General features: G+C 41.8%; 1 protein-coding gene across 1 annotated transcript; it reads left to right on the top strand.

The window, feature by feature from the left end:
- Positions 1-3318: 3318 nt before the first annotated feature.
- On the top strand, positions 3319-17256 carry slc17a8 (solute carrier family 17 member 8; the record flags this gene model as incomplete). The annotated part of the gene is made up of 12 exons (XM_080842797.1): positions 3319-3419; positions 6786-7038; positions 7677-7795; positions 10404-10518; positions 11367-11454; positions 12412-12498; positions 13133-13275; positions 13478-13627; positions 13818-13950; positions 15944-16054; positions 16575-16702; positions 16897-17256. 12 exons carry the CDS (start codon positions 3319-3321, stop codon positions 17254-17256), a joined length of 1788 nt encoding a protein of 595 aa, XP_080698923.1.
- Positions 17257-22663: the final 5407 nt, after the last annotated feature.

Here is a 22663-nt window from a genome sequence, read left to right as displayed (position 1 = left end):
CACTCAACCCTTGGTAAAAAACACTAGTCACTAGAGCATCACCCTCCCATCCGGTTTCTGCTGCCAGGGTTCAGAACTCGATGGCATACTCTGTGACCGATCGCGGGCCCTGGGAGAGTGAGCACAGACGTGAAGCCGCCAGTCGTTGTGTGAGGCCGTCATCGAAGACTGGCTGAAGGGCATCCATGAACCTCTCACTGGATGTGCAGTCTCGATGGCGGCGAGTCCATAAAGCAGTAGCCCAGTCCAAGGGCTTTCCGATTAGCCGTGTGATGATGTATGCTACTTTAGAGCGTTCAGTGGGGAAATTCGCTGGTTGCAAATTCAAAGATCAGCAAACACCAAGACAAAAAGCCTTTGCAGGCAGCTTGCTCACCAGAGAACGGTGGTGGAGGAGACAGCTTGACGGTAGGCACCGGAACATGGAAAGCAGGGTCAGGCGAAGTCCTCATTCGATGTCCAATCTGGTTGAGGGCTTCCTCCATCCTTTGCAGACCAGCTTGTTGATTGTGAACTGTAACCCCGAGTCTCTGAACAAGAGATCGAAGCTCCTCTTCATCTGCTGCGCTACTTTGATCGGGCTCATTCATGATGTCAGGTTGGAATGAAGAGCACAGTCGCAGATGCAGTTTAGAGCTTTTATTGGGCTGAGTAACTTAAATAACTTAGGAAGTGGTCAACAGAGGAATAAGGCAAAGCAGGATTTTAAATCATGACCACACACTGGATCAAGTCACACTTGTGAAACAAAGGCAAACTTAAAGTTCATCAAAACAGTTTGTTCAAGGGTAAACCAAAATCAAGGTCAAGGCACAGTCCAAGGTCAAAGTACACAGCGTAGCCAGCAAAGTCAAGGTATCCAGATAGGGCAAGACAAAGGGGAGTTTAAAGACAAGTGGGGTTCAATACCGTGAATCAAAGAGAGTCCAAGCAAACAGTCCAAAGCATAATCCAAAATCCAAAGTCGAGGCAAGCAGGGTCAGCACAGACAAAAAGTATCCAAAAGAGCTTCCAAGAAATTCCACAAGAAGTTTGCCAGCGAAGTAGTGCCGGTAGCATGCAAACCATGAATGAGCACTGACAAACAATTCAGGGTTCCTTTTAATCATGGCCGCTCACTTCCTCACCAACTTGGCTGAGCCGGCCTTGCTCCAACTCCATAGTGCCCTCTGCTGTCCTGGAGGGCACACTGTGTGTGACAGGTATAGTCGAATCGTTCGCCTTACATTAACGTTGATCTGACATGTCTCCAATGTGAATTTGAACCATGGTTCTCAAACTGGGAGGCGCCCCTCTTTTGCAATTGGGGTGTGCGGTCACAGACCTCTCACTCCCAAAAAGGGACGTGGAATAGAGTTGCACCAACAAATCACAGTTATCATTACAAATCTTAATAAACTTTAACCGAAGACCACAAGTGACCCAGCAAAACTAGTGGGTTTGGATGCATGTTCCCCTATACGACATGTTTGAAAATATCCTTTTAAATAGTGTCCTCCAGTGGATTTTAGGAGGAACAATAAACAAATTAAGATTTAGCATGAGATGAGCACCAAAACATTTTCAGCACTCATACCATCTCACCAGTATTTTCTATGTGTCTCAGCCACCCATTACACGTTTATTGGTCATTTGTTATTAGCTATAGACCAGCTTATTCTAGTATCATATCCATCTCGCATATGGAGCAGCTGACCTCTTTGGACTTAAAGAAGTGTGGAGGCAGTGATATCTCACAATGTAATTTTTTTTTGACACTGTAGGCTAGAGAATGACTCCTAAACCTTTCATATTTCAGTTCATGAATAGTCATTCAGTATCATATGATAAGTAAGTATGATCATTAATAGATAGAGTCCCTAAATAGGTTTTTACATAGGATTACAACAGATAAAGAGAGTCTTTTGAAAATATAAATGATCCAAACATTTATCTTTTGAAAATCTTTTCTATTGCATCGCATTGTATCGCGTTAAATCACATTGCATAGAAATAGGGAAGAATTGTATTGTATCATTAGTAGTTGCTCCATGCATCTTTAATGTATTGGATTGTTGGCAATTCATTGAAATGTGTATCCCATCGGCCTCAGTTATGGAGATGCACATCCTTACCTCAGAGCCCGTAACTTATACGTGTACCCACTAGATGGCAGTCAAGGTTTGGTCAGGAACACCGTTTTATTAAAAAAAAAAAACTCGATTGGCAGGGATATATGTAATAAATATTGTGATATTTATTGAATGATATTGAATAAGCGCCAGGTTTTACACTATACCGATGACTGAAGAGGCATGTACTGGCTCGGACACAATGCTGTGAATAGCAGGCATGGTATGCGGAATCATACAATGTATAAATGCAATATCAATTATTAAATTCAAAATATCTTTTTACAATTTGTACAATACAAAGCATTTTTGAACTGCTTTACAAAGACAGCAGCATTGTTAATTTGCATGGACAGGGCAGTGGAAGGGATGTAGCATTTTGATTACTGTGTGTAGTGTATAGTCGAGAGCCTATGGAGGTTATTGTGAAGAATATGACAGCATATTTATATCTATCCTCCTAGACGTTCTATGCCAAATACCATAGTACATGTATTTGTATAGTTGTGGGATCAGCCACTGTGACTGTGACTAGCTCCTCATTCTGCTTTCAATATTTAATGTCATTGTTCTCCTGCATTGGTGTCAGATAGGAGAGGCCATGGAAGGCGGGGTTTGGGGGGTGGGTACCCAACATCCTCTTAAACTCCGTGCTGTCGTCAGTCAGAGAGGTGAGCATCAGTGTGATCCGTCCACTCCTGCTATGGCAACAGGCGCACAATAAGCAACATGTTAATCCAGTGAGGAAGTCTTCAGACACCTGTCCTTTTCCTCTCTATCTCTCTTTCCCTGTCTGACTCTCCCTCTGTTTCCGTCCTCCTCTCTACCCCAATCACCCACTGGACTTTCACAATTTGGAATACGGCAACTCGGAAATTGGACGTAGTAACTCGGACTGTAAGGACAGTTAAGGAGTCCGACTGACACTCGCTCCACATCAGGACCACCTGTAGCTGTAGCTCCATCCTCCCCTCTCCCTGTGCTGTGCTTCTACCCCCAGGAAAGCTGTGGGGTGGAACAGCCATACTCCTCCGCACGGACACACCTACCAGATAGCCACTCACATCCAACAGTGCAAGGATGCCCCACTAGGGCCTTTACAGGAGAACTCTGAGAGTCAGTCAGGTTCGGGGTGTCTAAGGCACAGGAGAGCGGGAGACACTGAAGTGTTTTGACTGAAAAGAGGATAGACAAGAGAAGGAGTGAGATGCCTTTCGGAGGATTTGCAGGACTGAAAGAACGGGTGCTGAAACCAGGGAAGGAGGAGGTGAAGAATTCTGTAGGAGACTCACTGGGGAACCTGCAGAAGTAAGTAAGAGAGAGAGAGAGCGAGAGAGAGAGAAAGAGAGAGAGGAGAAGTCACTGAGTGAGAGAATGTGTTTGCAAGGACAACTCTGTCAAAGAGCAGGTAATATAACAACTATTCTAGATATAGGGGGAAAGGACCATTGTGCCACCTGTAATTAACAGGTTGTCCTTTGGCACAGTGCACATTATATTTGGTAATGGAGTTTTGATGGAGGGGGTGGACAAGCTTTTAGCATCCAGTCAGCCAGAACCACCCTTGCAGAATTTTGAACTGTGTTAAAATACCAAACAAAAACCCTTCCCATTCTGTATGTGGTAATAGTGTTGAGGAGCAGACTGAAAATCTACTCTTTACTGTCCCCTGTAAGTGCGTTTGTTGGATGCTATACCCTCCAACTGCAGTGGTGTAAAACAATATGAATATATGCAGCTAAAGTAATAATCTCTTTAAGCCACAATCTGATACATAATTTCACAAGGGTATAACTAATATGGAAATTGCATTTAATAAGTCGATTGCTGTCGTGTATGAGATAAACGCTGATATATCAGGTAATTTCCGGTTGCAGTGTGAAATTGCTCGGTGGCTGATTGAAAGGTTTGCAACTGAGGCTACCAAGCTCTCAAGTAAACTACAAAAAAACTTAAATGAAGAAAATATGGATGTCCTATCGCTTTAAAATGACAATTTGCTAAAGAAGGTGCTTATAATAATCACATGTGTCATGTGAAGGACAATTTCAGTGATAAAACATGATGTGAAATAGACGCTTTAGAAAATGTATGAGAAGGTATTTATTTAACAATAGGTATTCAAAAGACTGAAAGAGAGTTTGCAGAAAGAAAGGAAGAGAAGAATTTAATGCTTTTAGGACAACCTGGTCCATTTCCAGAAGGTAATTCAGAATGTATGGTAACAACCTTCATTATTTACAGACCTATTCATAATTGATTATGGTATTCAAACTTTAAAATGTGTTGTAATTTGTAACCAAGGCCTTAATGATGTATTTCATTCCACTGAATTGACAATACCAGTCTAATAGCACAACTAATTCCATGATGCTACAATGACAAGACAACAAGAAAAGTACAGAGAACAGAACAGAAATATAAAAATATAATTAATTTATTCGTCATTTATTCTGGATGGTTCTGAGAGAAAGTCCGAAAGCCGAAGTCCAAGTAAATAGGCTACAAATGACGACTAGACTAGACGTAAACAACAGAGCTGTCATTCTTATGGCATTACGTAATATAGTTTAAAAGTTTCTTTGTTCACAGTTTTTGTCATATAAAAGGTTTTTTTCTTTCACTAAGTGTTTATTAATGAGGTTATAAATAAAGAATTTCAGCTACCTAAGATTATGAGAACCAAGTGTGTGAGTGGAGAGCTGTGGCTGTGAGCGCCATTTCCTGTTCCTGATAACAATCAACAGTTCTCATGGCATTTACCACTATGGATGGGGTCTATTTTCAGACAGGGTTGACAATAAGAACCAAACAAGGACTTAATTTTTAAGTATTTGATCTATAGGCTAGAAAAATAATGTTCCAAGTATGATATAATAATGCCTGACTACATGTGGAAGGCTGTGGATAGCGATGCATAATAATTAATCTAACAATAGCTGTTGGTAAAATGAAGTAGCATAATGAATTTAGTGAAATCTCTAAAATACTTTTAAAAAGTCTTACTTAACAACCAACCTAATAGCAACAGGCATTGTGCTTTTTAACATTATAACATATTCTAATAAATACTCATATTAACATATACTTCTAAAAGAAGGGAAATTCTATTTTACAACCTATGATTTGTCTTCACTTTTGTCTTGTAAGTCTTGTCAGAGATGAGCAGTCACATACATTCCACTGTTTTTCTAGAATCTGACCGAGAAGTGGTTTAGCTGAACATCAGGATCTTATGTTGGTTTGGTGGTTATAGAATGTAGGGCACAAACACAGTACTGCCCTTTACTGGTGAACTGGTTCAAGCAGCAAGCAGCCTCACCATAGAAATCATCATACGCAACTGCTTGACATGCTACACATAAATGTAAAAAAAAAAAAAAAGCAACAGCATTTTACTGTATATTGAGAATTAAAGTACACGGTGATATGCATTATATCATATGTCATTTTTGAGAGGTGATTTTCAAACCATGATATCATATACTTTATGAAGCCCAGTCCCTTTGTTCGGTCAGTACTGACAGTAACATTTCAACACAAATGCACTATTGTGCGTGTGACTGAAAGTGCACCAGTGAAAGTGCCTCACTCTTGCTTCATGAAGAACCTGCCCTTTGACAGGGCCTCCATCAGCTCCCCCTGCTCCGCCTCAGTTCAGGGGAACTCAGGTGTGCGTGAGGGGGAGCACATGAAAGCCATTCCCGCCTGGAGCCGCTCGGGGCGAGAGTGGTAATGGAACAGGTGTGAGGATGCGGGTGGGTAGATGGCTGTGGAGGGGGCTAACTTAGAGACAAGTCGTGACCTTTTACAGGAACCGTGCGTCATGATCAAGTCTCCTGACCTCTCTGGACTCTCCAGGACTGCCTTTGTATTGTGATCAGTCAGCCAGGAGAGTGCATTACTCTTCTGTGATCACAACCCCAGCCTAGTGCCTTGTAGTCTGGAAGAATTGCCTGTACACTCTTTATTGTTCATAGCAACAGACTTTTTGAAACTGAAACGGATATGTATATTTAAAATAAGATAAATCCCAACCAGCTTTTTTTCTGGATAACTGTAATAGCCATTTTCCACAAACCTGCAGAGCCAGACACATTTGAAATATACTTCATTGCGGGAGTACCTCTGAATAGGGCTGGTCTATTTCAGATTGAATTAATTAAGTGTAATCAAATGTTTGTGAGGCAACTGAGACCACAGTCCTGAAAAGAAAATGCTGTGAAGTGATGTGGTAAAATGAATAACCCCATGCTTGAACTGCTAGGCTGGTGTGTGGTAGCTGATCTTCAGATCACTGGTCAAGACCATCTATACTGTTAAAAAGGTGGACCATTTTTTGTTCTTAAACTGGGCTCAGAGGTAACAGACATCTTCTGTTTTCATGTGTGCTATTCCTGCCCCTGGACACTCTCTACCAAATTGCTCATGAAAATAATAATGCTGTTCCTTTCCTGGTCCAGTGACATCTACTTTGTGGTTATCAGGGCAGACTAAACCTGTTAGCAAGTCCAAACAAAGTCAAAGAACATGTCTGTAGTTGACAAAAGGAAAGATAGTCAACTAACACTCTAAGAAGATTCAACATGGGCTAGCAGTGTTGCTTTCAATTCCCTGAAACGGCACCGTATCTCACGTCGACTGATCAGCCATACTGACGATTGTTGATCACAGGAAGATTGATGGGAGTAACGTGGATGAGGACCTGGTGGAGCTGACGGAGGATGGGCGGCCGGTGTCCATGAACAAGCATGCGGCTCCGCTTCTGGACTGCAGCTGCTGCGGCCTGCCCAAGCGCTACATCATCGCCATGCTCAGCGGCCTCGGGTTCTGCATCTCCTTCGGCATCCGCTGCAACCTGGGCGTGGCCATCGTGGAGATGGTCAACAACAACACGGTCTACATCAACGGCACAGCAGTCATGCAGGTGATGATCTGACAAAAGCACAATGTCACAATGCCATTCAAAATACAGCTCTTATATCCAGGTCCTGTCTTTACATTACATTCGATATTTAAAGCTAGAAAAAGGTAGACATGATGACAAATAATTATATTTTTCTATGCTTGAAGGCTGATTGACGTGGAAGCTGCTTAGTTTTCAAAATGCATACATTTGGAATACACACATACACATACACATACACATACACACACACACACACACACACACACACACACACACACACACACACACACACACACACACACACACACACACACACACACACACACACACACACACACACACACACACAGACACACACACACACACACACACACACACACACACACACACACTCACACACACACACACACACACACACACACACACACACACACACACACACACACACACACACACACACACACACACAAACACACACACACACTTGCTGTGCCCAGAGTATGAACCATTTTTGTAAGGTTATTCACAGTGAGCACTGCCTCAAGGTGCTTCACAGACACCAATATATGGTGACCATCTCAATTGTCAAAGTGTAGTCATCAGTTTGATTTGAGATCATGTTAAACCTCCATTAAACCTCTCTTTGTGTTGCACAGCCAGCACAGTTTAACTGGGACCCTGAGACAGTGGGCCTGATCCATGGCTCCTTCTTCTGGGGCTATATTGTCACTCAGATCCCTGGAGGTTTTATATCCAACAAGCTTGCTGCTGACAGGTGAGATCCCCCCATGCTGTGGCACTATATTGTACGCCATAATCATCCTATCACACTGATATAACAGTGGAAAATATTACAAATATTACAAAGCTGCATCCCAAGAATAGTCCATTGCTCTGAGAGGGTTAATGTTGTGCAGCGTGCAGGTGAGGGGAACTGATGGCAAGATAGCAACCGTGTAATAAAAGCTTCACAGGAGAGGAGGACACGTCACTGACAGAGTTAATAATGAAAGATCCTGCGTCTGATTTCTTCCCGAAACACCAGCCACGGCAATATTACAAGTGTCACTTACACTCTTTGGAAAAAAAATGAGGAGACAGAGAGCAGGAAAGCAGCGGAGAGATAGATAAAGTGTGTGAGGCGATAAAGAGATCTCATCACCCAAGACCACCGGTGACTCAGGTTTTGGTCTGGTCTGCAGTGCTAACCGTGCAGAGTCAAATGTCCAATCAAGCTGACAGTGGTAGACCAGGGCAGGACGCCACAGAACAGGATATGAGTGAGAGACTGCAAGGCACAGCTATCCAACAGAAGCTGACAACAGCTTCTCTGTCTGGTTTTAATTTGGTTTCAGTAGGCAATAAGGGTAGAGCGTCTAGGCAAAAAGACCTGCAAAAAATTGCTTCTATTCATGCTGATGCTGTCTTGTGAAACTAAGCTTTCTTATGCATCTATTGCTACCAGAAAGCCTGTGACAGTCTATTTAACGGTGTAAAAGACACATCGGGAAAATAAATGGACTAAGAAATATCAAAACTAAAATCTATATGTAATGATGTAAAAATGCTTACCAATACCACAACAAAAGAATTAAAATAATTTGAGTACAAACAAGAGGTGATAGGCAGGGGAATCAAAACCTTTTAAAAGGATTTCTGTAAAAGAAAAAGCATGCTGTGCACCACAAAAAAGCAAGCCTTTCAATATGCCATTTATGCGATTTAAATGATGATATTAATTGTCAATTAATTAAAGATATATTTGTATACGGGCCATTCTACCGAATTGGTGCAAAGTCAGGTCGGAAATATTTTGAATTCTTTTATGTTTTATTCCCAAAACTTTGTCTGTATGTATATTGTACCATATCTAAAGTACACATATCTAGTAAAAGAACAGTCAATTTTTATATTGTATTTTCAGAATGTGTTGGAATGTTTTTCCTCTTCCAAAAATTGTCACTACCGAAACATCACATTTACTATAGTAAAAAAGTATTATCATTGACCTGTTCAGATTTGGTTTCCTTCCCTTCTCTTAAGAGTATTTTTACAAATATTTCTTGAAGGTTTTCACAATGAAATCCATAAAAATTAAATTTTTACCAAATTTTCAAGTTCAATTTATACAATTCATGAAAAGCTAAGTGCAATATTTCTTTGTAAAATGCAAAATACTGATCATATTGATTCCAGAGTTGTTGATTGATGAAATTGAACATACATTAATCCAATCAGTATCATAACATTTTAGTTGATTACTCAATATACTTCATTTTTTACAAAACATCCAGTGTTTCGGTAGTGCTGCACTGTTTCGGTAGTGACATCCAGTGTTTCGGTAGTGACTGCACTGTTGGATGGATGTTCATTTCTCTCCCAAAATCATCCAAAAGGTGCTCTGGGCCGCCCTTTAGTCCACACAACACATTTATTTAAAAGTTATGGGATTGAACTACTTACCATTTCATTTTGTCACTACCGAAATCATCTGGTCACTACCATATGTTTCGGTAGTGACTGTTTCGGTAGTGACAATTCTAGCTAACTTTAAGCATAAATAAAGAATTCTAGCAAGCACACGGCTTGCAAACACATCTTTGAAGAGGTGAACACACATACAAACATAAGATTTTCCATGAAACCCCAAAAGGTTTACTTAATTGAAGAAAACATGCGTTTCGGTAGTGACAATTCTTAAGGTTACACGTCGATTTTCAGACTTTGGAACACATTTATATAAAAACTATGGGATTTAGCTACTTACCATTCAACCATGAGGGACAGAGATGCAGTGTCAATGCATTGTCAAAAATGCAGAGTCGTGGCTAAAACACAGGGTCAGCCAATGGACTAAAACTCTTGTGTTTCGGTAGTGACATGAAAACTAGGGACATGATTTTTTGAGTATAGAAAATTGATTTAAAAATTAAACCCACAATAAATCTAAATATTCCAAGTTCTGTTTCAACCCAATCATAAAGATCTTTGAAATTAAATCATTGAAAAAAATAAAAAAAAATTGAAAAGTGTTATTTAAAGGCATTGAAATTTAGATGTCAGGGTTGGGGACAGCTACTTCCCAATAGAAAGTACCCTATAAATGATGATTTTGTATATATTTAGCTTATCACTATCTCATGTAATGCATTGGGTTTATATAGACCATAACATTTTCTAATTAAATATCTATGCCTAAATACCTAATTGTTTTGTAAATAGTTTTTATCGTTGAGGGACTGCATATTACACGAATTCGGTAGAATGGCCCATACAAGTATACAATTGCAAAAAAACAACCTAGAAAAACAACACTAGGGCGTATCTTTCTTACATCATACTTTAAAACCAGCTTAGTCATGCTCTCAATGTATCTTCTGCAGGGTGTTTGGGGCAGCCATCTTCCTGACTTCTGTGCTCAACATGTTCATCCCGACCGCTGCAAGGGCGCATTATGGCTGTGTCCTGTTCGTCCGCATCCTCCAGGGTTTAGTGGAGGTGAGGAAACTCTCTGTCTTCACAAGCAACAGGCAACTGACCATAGAAACCTAAAACGAACACTGGGAGAACATCAAAAAATGCTCACTATTACTGTTTACCTACAGATTACTGATAATATGTTGACCCACACATCTTGCAGATTCGTGATATGGCATGATCTTAATCAACTGATAAGAATAATCCCTAAATGTAGAGTAACATAGAGGTGTGTATGGGCAGTACAGGCTGCAATGTATAATGAATTGCTCATTCATTCGCATCAGATCAGTTACCTGAACAGAGCAATCATCAGAGCGTGTATTTCACATCTCATAATGTACTAGTAGCGTTCACATGCACCAGACGAACAAAGTGTCCTGGCCACTCAGTGTAGCCCAGCTTTCGTGCCAGAGTCCCATACATTTTAGATGAGCATGTGGTGTCAGTGAACACAAACATGTGCTGTGAGGCAGAGAGGGTTGGGGTTGATGCCATCAGTCAATACAGACTAATGCTTGTGAAAATGTCTTATAAACACTGCACTTGCAAGTTGTCCTTTCAGGATATATCTATCCTCTTTAAGTCTTTTTGTAGTGAATCTGTTTTAGTGGTCACATTTTCTTTCTGTATGAAGACACCATTTTTTTATGTACTCTAATAATTAACTTTATTATATATTGATGCGTCATTTGGTCAGATAGAAAGCTCTGGCAATTATGAAATGGTTCATTACCAAATGTACACATGGAATAACTATCTCAGCATAACTTATTTGACACATACTCAGGTAGCACTGACCTCTGGTCCTGACCTCTGATGCTGACCTCTGATGCTGACCTCTCACCCCACTCAAATTGCTGTCACAGGGCGTCACATACCCAGCATGCCATGGGATGTGGGCTAAATGGGCTCCCCCCTTGGAGAGAAGTCGTCTGGCCACCACCTCATTCTGTGGTGAGTAGGAGGTGCACACGTAACCTTTTCACACCTTTGATTTTGAGTGCTTGTACATTCTAAGCATTCTCTGCAGGAATCTCAAACCATCATCACTGTACACAAAACATCCAGCTCTTTTTTTACTTAGTTTTATTTCAGTTTCAGTGATTTTTTTTCCTACTGTTGTTTTGTTTTCACAATTGTTTTTCAGTTTTGGGGGGGGGGGGGGGGGGGGGGTCGGGGGGAGGGGGCTGTATGTGCTATAGGTGTGTCTAAATGCATAAAGAGATAATAATACCTAGTGGAAAATGGAAACAATATTTTGGTTGTTTGTCCCAACATATATGGTACCCAGTTATCTAGTGTGTTATGTAGGGCTTATCACCTGATCAGCGCTCCCCTCCCTGATGAGCTGTCCTGTCAGCCACCCCCCACACACACACTTACCACCACTGCCCCACAACATCCAATAGACTGCTGCCATAGCAACCTGCGCTTTTCAAAACCCTCTTGACATGGCGTCTGAATGAAGAAGGCCACACAACGATTCGCCCGCTCCTCTGAAAAACACGCTTGCTCAATCAACCAAATGAAGTGTCACACTCCCCGCAGCCCGAGAGCACACTTGTGTTCGTCATCTCTCTCCACACAGGAGTGTGTGTGTGTGTGTGTGTGTGTGTGTGTGTGTGCACACCCAGTAATGAAATATACATTACAACACCTTTTCATTAAAACCTAATTTCCCTCACAAACACTGATGGCCACCTTGTTCTACGGCTCTGGAATCAGCCCAGCCAATCCACTGCTCTCTCGCAAGCTTCCCTCCATCCAGCTGTTTACAGCACACTCTCTGCAGTGATGCCCTGTCAGTATTTCATGTTCACCCCCTCACTGATGACTGAAATGGCTGATTTTAGTTTTTGTGGTTGGTTCTGCGTGCTGCTTGACTGACAGGCCTGCATGTGTCTCTGTTAGGGTCCTATGCAGGAGCGGTGGTGGCCATGCCCCTGGCGGGAGTGCTGGTGCAGTATGTGGGATGGCCCTCTGTCTTCTACATATATGGTGAGACTAATGAGGTCCCCAGCCTGCTGAGGACCATTTTGAACCTCAACACATTCACTCAATAAGACTGACATGTTTCTTAACAGCAATGAACATTGTATTTATAGACAGTATGTTACATGCACACAAGAGAGTTAGATACAGATAGAGAGAGTGACACAGAGAGAGAAACAGAGAGAGAAAGAGAGACAGAGAGACAGAGAGAGAGACAGAGAGAGAGATAGAGAGAGAGATAGAGAGAGAGAGAGAGTCTCTTCTCTTATCCTGATTCATTTGGATGGAAACTGCAGGTGCAGTTGTGACGACATTGTTCTCAACGTTATCTTTCTCTTCCACATCTCAGCTGATTTAATCTGAAGATTAATTGACTCAAATGATCATTTTCCTGTCTGTTCCCCTGCCTCATTCATCTTTTGTAATATTTACAAAATGAAACGTCAGATATGCCGCAGGGCAGATCCCAGTACTTTTAATATACTCACTGTATTACTTTAAGTTGATATTTCATGTCTTTAATGAATTACGAGTGTAAAACGAAGGAGCGGTTCTTGTTATTACCATGTGTTACAATGTAAATACTACTTATTAATGCATCTGGACCCAAGTGTATTAATGAAACTTGTGCAATAATCAGGTGTCTTTGGGATCATATGGTACATCTTCTGGCTGCTGCTTGCCTACACCAGCCCAGCAAAGCACCCCACCATTAGTGAGGAGGAGAGGGTCTACATAGAGACCAGCATTGGAGAGGGCCAGAACATGATCAGTGCCACGGAGGTGATGCCCCACAGCACACAGAACCCTCACATTACTTTAGAATGCCTTCAGACTAGAAGCAATTCCTGATGTCCCAATAAACCCAAGTCTGTTTTTAAAACGTGCTGCCTAGTGAATACCCAAATATCAGTTCTGGGAACATGACTCAGCACTTTACCTTGGCATGGTTATATAATAGAGTGGTGTATCTCTTTTCCTGCAGAAATTCAACACTCCTTGGCGCAAGTTCTTCACCTCCATGCCGGTGTATGCCATCATCGTGGCCAACTTCTGCCGCAGCTGGACCTTCTACCTACTGCTCATCAGCCAGCCTGCTTACTTCGAGGAGGTCTTCGGCTTATCCATCGGCAAGGTGAGTAGCCATTATATGTGTCACATTACATCATTGCAAACATAATGTGTCATCTCATATTGAGCTTATGAATTAACATGGCAATTGTGTGTTGATATTAATATGTACAGAATAATATTAGTTGGCAGTATGAGGTATTTAATCGGCTGAGTCCATTTTGAGTGTCACTGGGCTGTCTGTCTTCTCTCAGGTAGGTTTTCTCTCCGCTGTACCCCATCTGGTGATGACTATCGTGGTGCCCATCGGTGGCCAGCTGGCCGACTACCTCCGCACCCATAAGATTCTGTCCACTACAGCCGTACGTAAGATCATGAATTGTGGAGGTGAGTGGAGAAGCACTGTGGATTCGCTACTGACCAAGAGAGTAGTTGTAGACTCACAACGGCCTGCCATTGTTATTATGACCGCCGGGCGACGGCTTTGCCAACTTGTTAGTGCTTGCCACAAAACACAAAGGGCCCTATCTTGCACCCAGCGCAATTTACATTGTCACCGACGCATGTATCATTCCTATCTTGCACCCGGCGCACAGCGGGATTTTCCCTCCAGAGGCGCGCGTCGAAATGAACTTGCGCCGACATGGGCGGGGGCGGAACAGAGAAGGCGTTTCTCTGGCTCTTGTGATGAGAGACGGACACAGCAGACTTAAGGTAGAGGAGTCGTTTAGTAATCCAGAGGTGGGAAGGTTGCTAGTTCGATTCCCCACACCTCCTTACCAAGTGTATAAGTGTGAACCCCAAAACTGCTCATGATCTATAAATGCAAAATTCCTTGTCAATCGCTTTGGATAAAAGTGTCTGCTAAATCACAAATGTAAATGCAGTGGCAACACTGGGAAGGTGTCGATCAATGACAGTTCTCTCTACAGTAAGAGCTTGCGCAAGAAGTTGGAATGTAAGGAAGATACCCTTTCAAAAACTTGTAAGGGCGTAATAACTAGTTTGAGAAAGGCCCAGAGAAACACAAATATTTGACGAGGCTAAATCCTTTACGATTTTGGAATAATATGAGTTCAGAGAACTCAAAAATTATAAAAATGATAACACAAAAAAATCAGAATAGCCGATGTATGATTTTTGAGTTAAGTTTACTTAAAAAAAATAATATATGTACTCAAATTTTCTTATGTATTCGGTTACATCAAAAGTTTTGAGTTCTCTGAACTTGTTCAGGTTTACAGTGTAGGCTATATATTTCCACAGAACAAAAAGGTGTACTTTTGCGTTTGCTATTATCCGAGGTTTTTGGAAGAAAAACATCGGTTGTTTGTACTCTTTAGAACAGTTCTAAAGACTGCAATCACTTGTGTTCTTCTCTTCCATCTCTTTCACAAATAATTAAATCGTAGTATAGTATTTTTTCCTGCGTTTGTTTAGGCGAACTGCTTTCCTTTCCGATCAAGTGAGTGGTGCGCGCTCCCTCGAGGGGGTGCATCTGCAGCGGAGGGTGCTGAATCAGGTTACTCTTCAGCCATGGGCGACTAAAAGTTATAGAAGATTTTCTCATTAGTCGGAAGGTGTGGGCGTGGCAGACCCTCAAACCTTGCCAACTTGCCAGTGCTTACCACAAAACACAAAGTCTCTTATAACTCTTGGGTACATTGTTTGATCCAGAGAAAATGTCTTAGGGTGGACGCTGGATCCGGCCCGAACGCGTACATATGCCTGACTGATATCACCTATAGCGCCACCTGTTGCTGGTTGGAAACTTCACTTTGTTTCCACACCTCTTTATGTGACCTGTTTTAACAAACTACATTGCAAAAGAAAAATATGCCAAAACAATCCACAAAAAAGTAGTACACAAAACATTAAATAACCAAATCATCAAAATCTATCACAAATAATTCCTTTAATACATAAAAATGAAACACAAACCAATTTACACACACAAAACACACAAAAACACACAAACACACTGACAACCATGACTCATTCTGTGCCAAAACCTACTGAACAGTTCGGCGGTCATATTTTGTAACGCTTTGCGTTACGTCTAGTTCTGGTTGGTGTTGACTGTTAACTGGTGCGTGTATGCTATTGTCAGAAGACAGAGTAGTACAGTATCATAAAAGTCATAAAAGCTTAATAAAATCATAATTGTCATAAAAGCTTTCTGAAAACTTCTATTGTAAGGTTCGTAGGTGTGCCTCAAGAGCAGGTATGTATGTCAGTGAGTCTATTTGTGTCTTTTATCGGCTCGTCTCTATCATTTCGATATCTCTTACAGTCCTTTGAAGTATGAATGTATGTACTCTATTTGGCTTCTGCTGATGTTTGATGAAGGGAATCTGAGCTGTTCCTCTTGTGTGTGCAGGGTTTGGGATGGAGGCCACGCTCCTGCTGGTGGTGGGCTTCTCACACACTCGAGGGATGGCCATCTCCTTCCTGGTGTTGGCCGTGGGCTTCAGTGGCTTTGCTATCTCAGGTAAGACAAGAGGCTCTCAGCAGGACAAACAAAGGCTGACTGCAGTCAGTGTTTTATTACACAAACGACTCACTGCAACACACACGTGTTATATATGGAGACGACATCACTCAGTCATCACTCAGTCTTGGGTTGTTCAGAGAGACCACATTGGGGATAAATACTAGTGAATTTTTTAGGCTTTTCTCATGTTTCCTTTGTGTGAGAGAGACATTTTCTGCAAACGGTGATTATTCATGTTAATGATCTAAATGTAAATGTGGCCTTTGCTGATTCATTATCATCAGATGGAGTGTTAGATGAAGTATGAATCTGTTATTGCTCTGAAGTGCTTCTTCTGAATATTTCATGGTCAGAACATCCAGTAGGTTCAGACAGATTTATTTTACCTGTTGAAATACAGCAAATCGTTCCTACGCTCATCAAGCTCTCACCAGGCACTTTCGTATACATGTAGACTGTGTCTCTCAGCTGATCAATTTGTCTGTGTTGCCTTCTTCTGCCCTCTTGTTTAAATCAGGGTTTAATGTGAATCACTTGGACATTGCCCCTCGCTACGCCAGTATCCTTATGGGCATCTCAAATGGCGTGGGAACACTTTCAGGCATGGTGTGTCCAATCATTGTTGGAGCACTGACCAAGAACAAGGTGCAGCTTTTCACACATCTTTTGTGTGTGTGTGTCTGTGTGTGTGTGTGTGTATGTGTGTGTGTGTGTGTCTGTGTGTGTGTGTGTGTGTGTGTGTGTTAGTTATGTGCACATGAAATTGATCATCACCATAAATTGCACATATAATTGACTCCAATCTTTATTGTGACATGTCCCTGTTCGCTCTGCCACAGACCCGTTTGGAGTGGCAGAATGTGTTCGTCATCGCGTCCTCGGTGCACTACACTGGCGTCGTCTTCTACGCCATCTTCGCCTCGGGCGATCAGCAGGAGTGGGCTGACCCAGAGAGCACCAGCGAGGACAAGCGCGGCATCCTTGGCGAGGACGAGCTCGCCGACGAGAGCGAACCCAGGTGCGACAGCTCCTTGGCAGCCGCGGCCAGGCAGAAAACCTACGGCGCCGTGACAGCGGATCAGTCCGGACGCAAGCAAGGCTGGAAGAAGAAAAGAGGGGTGACCACACAGGAGGATGAGGAAGACGAGGAAGGCCAGAACCACTATGAGAATGGGAACTTTCAGGAAAACTACCAATGACACTGACTGAGGATATCCCACTGAATTAACAATCACTTATTCATAGATCCATTCCACCTAGATGAATTATTCACGAAAGGACAATTTTGCTGCTTTAAAGAATCGACTCATTATATTGTGGCTCCAAACACAATCCTGATTAATTTTTGAGGCATCCTGCAACACTGGGACTGTCCTTCCTGTAAATTAGCACGCTGATTCCTGCAAAGGACATGGAGCCTCCTGCAAACAAAGTTACGAAACTTTGTCTACAGATACTACATTGCACCAAGCTATGTATTAAGCAATTGAAGATTGAGTGAGCATAAGCTGTGATGTGATGTGACAGTTTGCTAGGGATAATGGCTCCTCGCTGTACATTACAGACTACAGAATGTGACCTGTTTCAAATCAAGATGCAGTAGATTTGACTTAACAGTCGATTGTTGAATTTTGATGTGTTCATTTTACAATACTTCAGAAAGGGTTATTTGTTAGTTTACTCTTTGGAATTAATTCAACTAACCTTACATAAGATTCAATGGTAAAATCCTTTCTCAAAAGAAATCACAAATATCAAAAACCTTTTATACACATTATTCAAGTTACAGTTATAGCTCTTGAAAAAAATTAAATATCTCAGAAACAAATAAACATGGGTGGAGGATTTCCTAAAGATTCAGAATAGAGGCACTACTGGGTCCTCTCCTTAGTGTGGCTAGTGACATAGGATGTCTACCCAGCTCACTCTCCACTGACATTATGGGATACGCTAGAAGTTAGCAAACCAGGACGTGACAAAGGATGCACTTTCTTTTTTAAGTGAGACATGAAACATCACTAGGAACCTAGCCTCGTTTGTTAAAAGTGACTCTGTGCTTGGATTCATTTGATCAGACATGGCTGAAGTTGAGAAGAACTCAGTAGGCAGCCGTGTGTTCTTTTAATGAGGTAAACGATCATCTTTTCTTTTGATGTGTAGAAACCTTAGCCTTTTCAATGCCTTCATCTCAGCACTGCTAATATGAGCCTCTAGCTGATCTGAGTGCTTTCCTTTACTGACATACTCCTCACAATAACAGCAGCAGACTCACTTGAACTTTGACCTGACCCTTAAGGCCAGATAGTGTGGAGGTCAACATGTTATCAGATAAGGCAAGTTTAACATTTTTGTATTTCTGTTCAAAAGAATAATTCCTCTGTCATCATAACATCCGTGTTTCACCATCTCCAGCCCTCTTTTGGTTGGTCATCTTTATTCTGTATGAAACGTAGTAGTGAGAGTAGTGTAAATAATACTGAATGGTTTGTGTCAGCTATGCAATCCAAGCCAGTTAGATGATGAAAGTGTAAAGTTGCCCAAAAGCTTTTGTTTGTCTCAGCTTGAGAAAGGTGTAATGAACGCGCCTGTGTTTCTGCCTCGTTAGCTCTATAAGTGTGCTGTGGTGAGTCCCTTTTTGTGCTCCGCTCTGTTCTACTGGAACCAATTACATCCATTGGCTCATCAAGAGCAAACATTCGTATTAAAGTACTTTATGGTGCTGTTACAGAAAAATGTGTAACAGGATATTTAGCTTTACCATTCTTAGTGGGGCTCCGTCCACTGTTTTGAATGTTTGAATATTTATTTAATCTTAATGTTTACATGACTGAAGAATGAGTAAAGGGGGGTCGTAAGACCTTATCATGCAACCACTCCCTCCACACGTTTGAGAACCTTTTTTACATGTGAAGAGATAAAAGAAGTTTGCCGTTAGGATGTTGTGCCGCATACACTTTAATTTACAAGGTTAAGTTCATAACTTGAATGGCAGAGAATGAAAAAAATACCTACACATGTATGGTGGCTGAACATATCAGTATGGTTCAGGTGAAGTATGAACCAAGAATGAGTAAAAGGGGGTCATCAGAGCTTAACATGCAATCAATCCCTCCACACAATTGAGAACATTTACATGTGAAGAGATTAAAGAGGTTTGCCATTTGGATGTTATACCGCATACACTTTAATTTACAACCTGAATTACAGAGAATGTCCTTCATGACACAACTAATGAGGTAGTGCAGGAGCTCACAGCATTAGCAGGAGTCTCTCACCCATGGAGTCTGGTGTGTGTGTGTGTGTGTGTGTGTGGGGGGGGGTCTTATCTGCTAAACTGGGAGAGAAGTGGATGTGTTTCAAACAACACAGTACACAGTATTTATGTTAAATGGTTCAAATTAGCCCACTTAGTCATTGTTAAGATTGTAGCCTACAGGACGCTCTGCTTTCCATCACTTCTGAGTAAACATCCTTTCAGCTTATCACTCTCTTCAGAAACACATACAATAGTCACAGTAATTAGAGGGAATTATTTTCTCGTTCAATTTCATGCTGTTGTACAGATAATTGTCTACGATCAATGTTACTGAATGGACATTTTCACTATAAAAGTTCTGTATTTGACACTTAACTACATTGCGTGTTGCAATTATGAGCATTGTAAAAAAGTATGCACCCACCATAAGGTGTCAAATTCCAAGGACAAGTCCACAACCGAGACAATTAAAACAGTATATTTTACATTAAGATCAAAAATGGACTTGGCTTTAAACCACAAACTTGTTGAAATCCAGATGAAGTATACTTTAATTTTGAAAACAGTCTGCAAGTAGTATAGTTTAAGTGAGTAAATCCTTCTGTAGATGAAATTCAGGAAGGTTCAAGGTTATGGACCTTGTTATGGTCCATATATTCAGCCATGTTTTGTCACAGACCTTGAAAGCTTTTGTTTGAGAAAGGTGATCACCAACTTCTCTCCAGCTGGAAGAGTTGTTTGATTGTCTTATCTCCTCACCTCGTCAGATTTTATGGTTTTGTGATAGCTCCAGAACAGTAGACACAGTAGAATATTACAGCTGATTTTGAAGATATCACCAAGAAATTCAAGGTTTCCATGAAGTTTTTTCATGACAAATAATCAGCATTTAAAAAACAAAGTGATGGCTCTAAGCAATACACAACAATACCGTAAGTGAACAGTTTATGAACCAAGGTAGAAAATGTTAGGTATGAACACATGTATTTAAAAACTAAAAAGGCAAACAAAGCCGTTTGGCCTCTTTTTGGGTGAAATCTTTCTGTAGTTAAAACAATGAATTCTTAGTGAGTCTTGAGACCAACTAACTCCTCTGCTGCAGTGTGGTCTTTTTCACAGACACTGCACGGCAAAACTTGTTGAAAAAGATTCAGGGACACGTCCTTCTCACAAGGCCATCCCAGCACCCCCAAAACTGAGCGACGTGTCCGCAAACAGCCGGCAGCCAATGGCAAAGGTTCTGTTTATTTCGGGTGCCGTCTGTTGACACAGAAGGGCCTCTGTGGATGAAGCAAGACCCAGTGAATGATTAAGAGGTTGTTTTTAGATCTATATGGAGCTATGCAGCACCAGGCCCCAGCCCTAATCCCGTAAACCATGTGATGGGAGAGCGGAGCCTGAGGGGGGAATCAAGAGGAACCCTCCACATGTCACGTGCCTATGAGGACAAATGACCAGAGGCAGACTCTATTAACCCTGATAAGGGTCTGAACCCAGTTCGCAAGAAAGGTTTAATGAGGCCCTATAAAGCAGAGAAGAGCTGAGTGTCTGTTTATTATGTCCTATCAGCATTAAGAGGAACACCACTGAACTTCACACTGGCAAGAGAACTCATACAGCAAACATAACAGACTGAGATTTGGATCAAAGCGGCTTACGCTATGTGTGTGTTTGGTGCAATACATCACGGTGAACTGTAAATTGACCACATATTCTATTTTTTCACTGATAGTCGAATCAGACACGCACAGTTAAGGTGGAAAACATATACTATAATACACTTTGATGTAAACAGTGCATATAATTAAATAAACATAACATGAAACATATAAAAATAAGAAAAATCAACAAATTCAGATGTGTGTGTGTATGTGTATATATTTTCATTTGCATGTGCAGTCTAGGAGTGCAATGCTAGAGCTGTTATCAGCCTTTCAGGGAGTCGTTGAGTCCCCCTTTCCACATTTTTTTTGGGGGGGGAGGAGGGGGCTGGCGATGGCGAACAGGGCTGGGGAGATGGAGGGCGGGCAGTCCATTTGTGAAGAGTGCAGTGGATAGTCGTTTAATTAATAACCACTGTCCCCTTTTGCCGTGACCTCAGGCAGGCACTGATCTGTTGCAGCACCAGATTTTAGAGGAGATGCAAATATTGATGGTGCATTTCAAACTTGGATCTCAGTGAAAGGCCACCGGCAGACCGAATCAGTGGCAAACAGGAACTCTGGAAATCAAATGAAAGGAGAACAAGGTGAGCACTCATGGCATTATTGGTATTTATGGGGCTGCTCTGGACCAGCACTGCCTGTGAACTTGTTAGTGGTGGGGAGAGGGGCTCGCACTGGAGGGTCTTTTCATTTCCGCACTCCAGGGAAATTAAACAGGGTGTATTTCCTCTCTCTGAGATTAGATTTATGGTACAAATGTCTCTTTGCGGTTTAGCATTCTCCAAGCCTGTGGCCTACAACTGCCCTATGGTACACCAGATCCAGCTGGGAGATTTTCCCCTATTTTTAACCATGAATCTTTTATACAAGCATCAAGAGATGCAAATATACTTAGTCTACTTCTAATAAAAAGCACTGTTTCCCCTCTCTGCCAGATGACATGGCGACAGTGTGCAGGGCCACTGGACTGGGTCCAGTTCCAGTAACCCTTTCTCACTAATTCCACATCTTCAAGTCCTTTCCGTCTCACTGTCATGTTGCGTATTGTTTGCAATCAGTATTGGTTGGGGGTCCTTGTGATCACTGTTTGAGCAGCAGCATGGTTTAAGCTTTCACAGCATTGTCAGCTATACTGCCAAAAGACACCAGTTAGTGTGTTGGCAAGCTTCTATCAGTGTCAATTGGGCTATTGGGGGTGTTTGCAATGTTTTTGCATGCCTTTTAGGTAGTTAGCTGGCTAGTTTTGGAACAAAACTCTTTAATGCAGCACAAAACACAACATTAGCGTACAGTTGGCCTCTGGATAAACAGTTATGGAGTGTGTTTTATCGAACAGCTGACGCAGTCGTTGATGTCACTCTGCCAAGTGTTGCTGTCAAAGGGGGGGCTGGTGTTGTCTTGGATGCGATGTAGAGAAGGCCATGAGGGTGGAGGGGTGATGGTGGGCAGCCAACAAACAGTGATAGGAGAGGAGGCTCCAGGTTGGCCAGCCATGGTGTGTCACAACATCAAAAACCACGACAGACTATCTATAATGCGTGTGGAAAAGTGTGTAATTTGTACCGCCCTATTATCCTGGTGACACCAGCCTACGTATTTCCGCCTGAATTGATTTCAAGCTCATACTCAGTCTGGCCTAACCCCGTTGACAATCGTCTCCAGGACTCAACATTTTGTAGGACCAAT

This window comes from Sprattus sprattus (genome assembly GCF_963457725.1).
Source record: "Sprattus sprattus genome assembly, chromosome: 7".
NCBI lineage: Eukaryota > Metazoa > Chordata > Actinopteri > Clupeiformes > Clupeidae > Sprattus > Sprattus sprattus.
The sequence above is the reverse complement of the archived record's forward strand: the minus strand, read 5'-3'. Positions and strand labels throughout refer to the sequence as shown.